The sequence below is a fragment of the Neurospora tetrasperma genome (genome assembly GCF_000213175.1).
Source record: "Neurospora tetrasperma FGSC 2508 unplaced genomic scaffold NEUTE1scaffold_1, whole genome shotgun sequence".
Taxonomy (NCBI): Eukaryota; Fungi; Ascomycota; class Sordariomycetes; order Sordariales; family Sordariaceae; genus Neurospora; species Neurospora tetrasperma.
Window position 1 is genome coordinate 5,222,753 of NW_009799099.1, and position 1,545 is coordinate 5,224,297.

Sequence of the window (1,545 nt, forward strand, 5' to 3'; positions counted from 1 at the left end):
AATTGTAGATTCGGCGGAGGAATAGAAGGTAAAGTTTTATATTAGTAGGGTCGACGAAGATAGTACTATGGAAGTATATTCGTCTTTAGATTGTTCGGTATTTAGTAAAGGGAATTTTCTTTATATAATTTGTAACTTCTTTGGACTATATTTAACAATTAGGGACCAATAGGTAGGCAATAACGTTTTGGAGGATAATCGATTTTATATAGCCTTTAGCTATTAAATTGACCATTAATTTTGTGTTTAGAATTTTTTATGTGAAAATATATTCGGTATTGATATGGATTTCCTTACTTTTGTCCTTTAGAATGAAAATTCCGTTAAAGAAGATGTTATAGTCGAGTCAAATTTCATTCCTAGTTAGTAGCCGCTCGTCGGCCTTATTTTTAGATAAGTTTTTTAGTTTCCTACTTAGTACGTCGGGGTGTACCTATAACAATCTAGGGCGATATTTAATAGTAAAGACAAAACGAGAGAGAAATTGAAACTATTGTATATATTGGGGGTTGAATTATTCATTTATTATGAAGGTCTTTAAATTTTTGTAGTTAGTAAGGACTTTAAAAGGTTTTTGAGTTCCTTCTAATTCGGGGCGCTATTCTTCGAAGGCTTTGATATTAGTTAATAATGAGTAAACCTCGGCGCACCCTCCCCAAAACCTACGCCCACCCAAAAACCCCATTTGCAACTGTTATGGAAATTATCGTATTTTAGCCGTGTTTTTGCTCGTTTTAGATGTCTGCTACCTTGGTCAGATTTGCCAATAGGGTCACAACTATATAAAACCCCAAGTGATTCTGTAACCCCCAGTCACCCTAATGCTATTTGCATACAATTAAAATCGATTGATTTGAACGAGATTATATACGTTGAGGGTGATGTATTGAGGTGGTGTGGTATGCAACGTGCAATTAGCTGGCGGTCTGAATGGGGTGTAAATGGTTGTGTGAAAAAGCGCGAAAATGACCAAATTGGAGGGAATGTTGTGTGCATTCAAAAGACGAAATTTCGCTGGCAAAAACGGTATTTACAATGTCAGGTGTCATCAGCTGCACGGTCCCACATTTCCTGGCTTTTGGGTGCGCGTAGGTTATAGGGTGGGTGCGCCGAGGTTTACTCTTAATAATTCTTTATTATAAATATTATAATTGTATTCAGCCGAAGAATACCTCTGGCTGAAATAAGTAACCGGGTATAAAATTCCTTTCTCGTTGTACTAAGATAGAATACTACTATAAGTCTAATTAGAGATATTTATTTCGACGACGGTCTATTTAAATTAGTTATAGATTCGAAGTATTAGGTTGCTATTGAAAGCCTTTTTAAAAATTTTAAACGATCTTTGGTAGTAGTCGGTCTATTTATTACTCAGCCGATCTTTTTATTAATTCGTACAATGGATTAGCAATAATTGAGAAATGTTTAATAAATTGTCAGTAGAAGTTAGCGAAGTTTAGGAAACGTTACAGTGCTTTTTTTAGTTTTTGGAGCTTCCTGGGTTTTGATAGCGGATACTTTGTTGGAATCTATTTCGAGCCCTCC

At 35.3% G+C, this 1,545-nt stretch overlaps 1 protein-coding gene across 1 annotated transcript; it reads left to right on the forward strand.

Annotated features, from left to right (window-relative positions):
• Positions 1 to 965: 965 nt before the first annotated feature.
• NEUTE1DRAFT_35094 (uncharacterized protein) lies at positions 966 to 1,142 on the forward strand (the record flags this gene model as incomplete). Its single annotated transcript, XM_009848785.1, has 1 exon — positions 966 to 1,142. The coding sequence occupies one exon, from the start codon at positions 966 to 968 to the stop codon at positions 1,140 to 1,142; it is 177 nt and encodes a 58-aa protein (XP_009847087.1).
• Between the last annotated feature and the right edge of the window lie 403 nt (positions 1,143 to 1,545).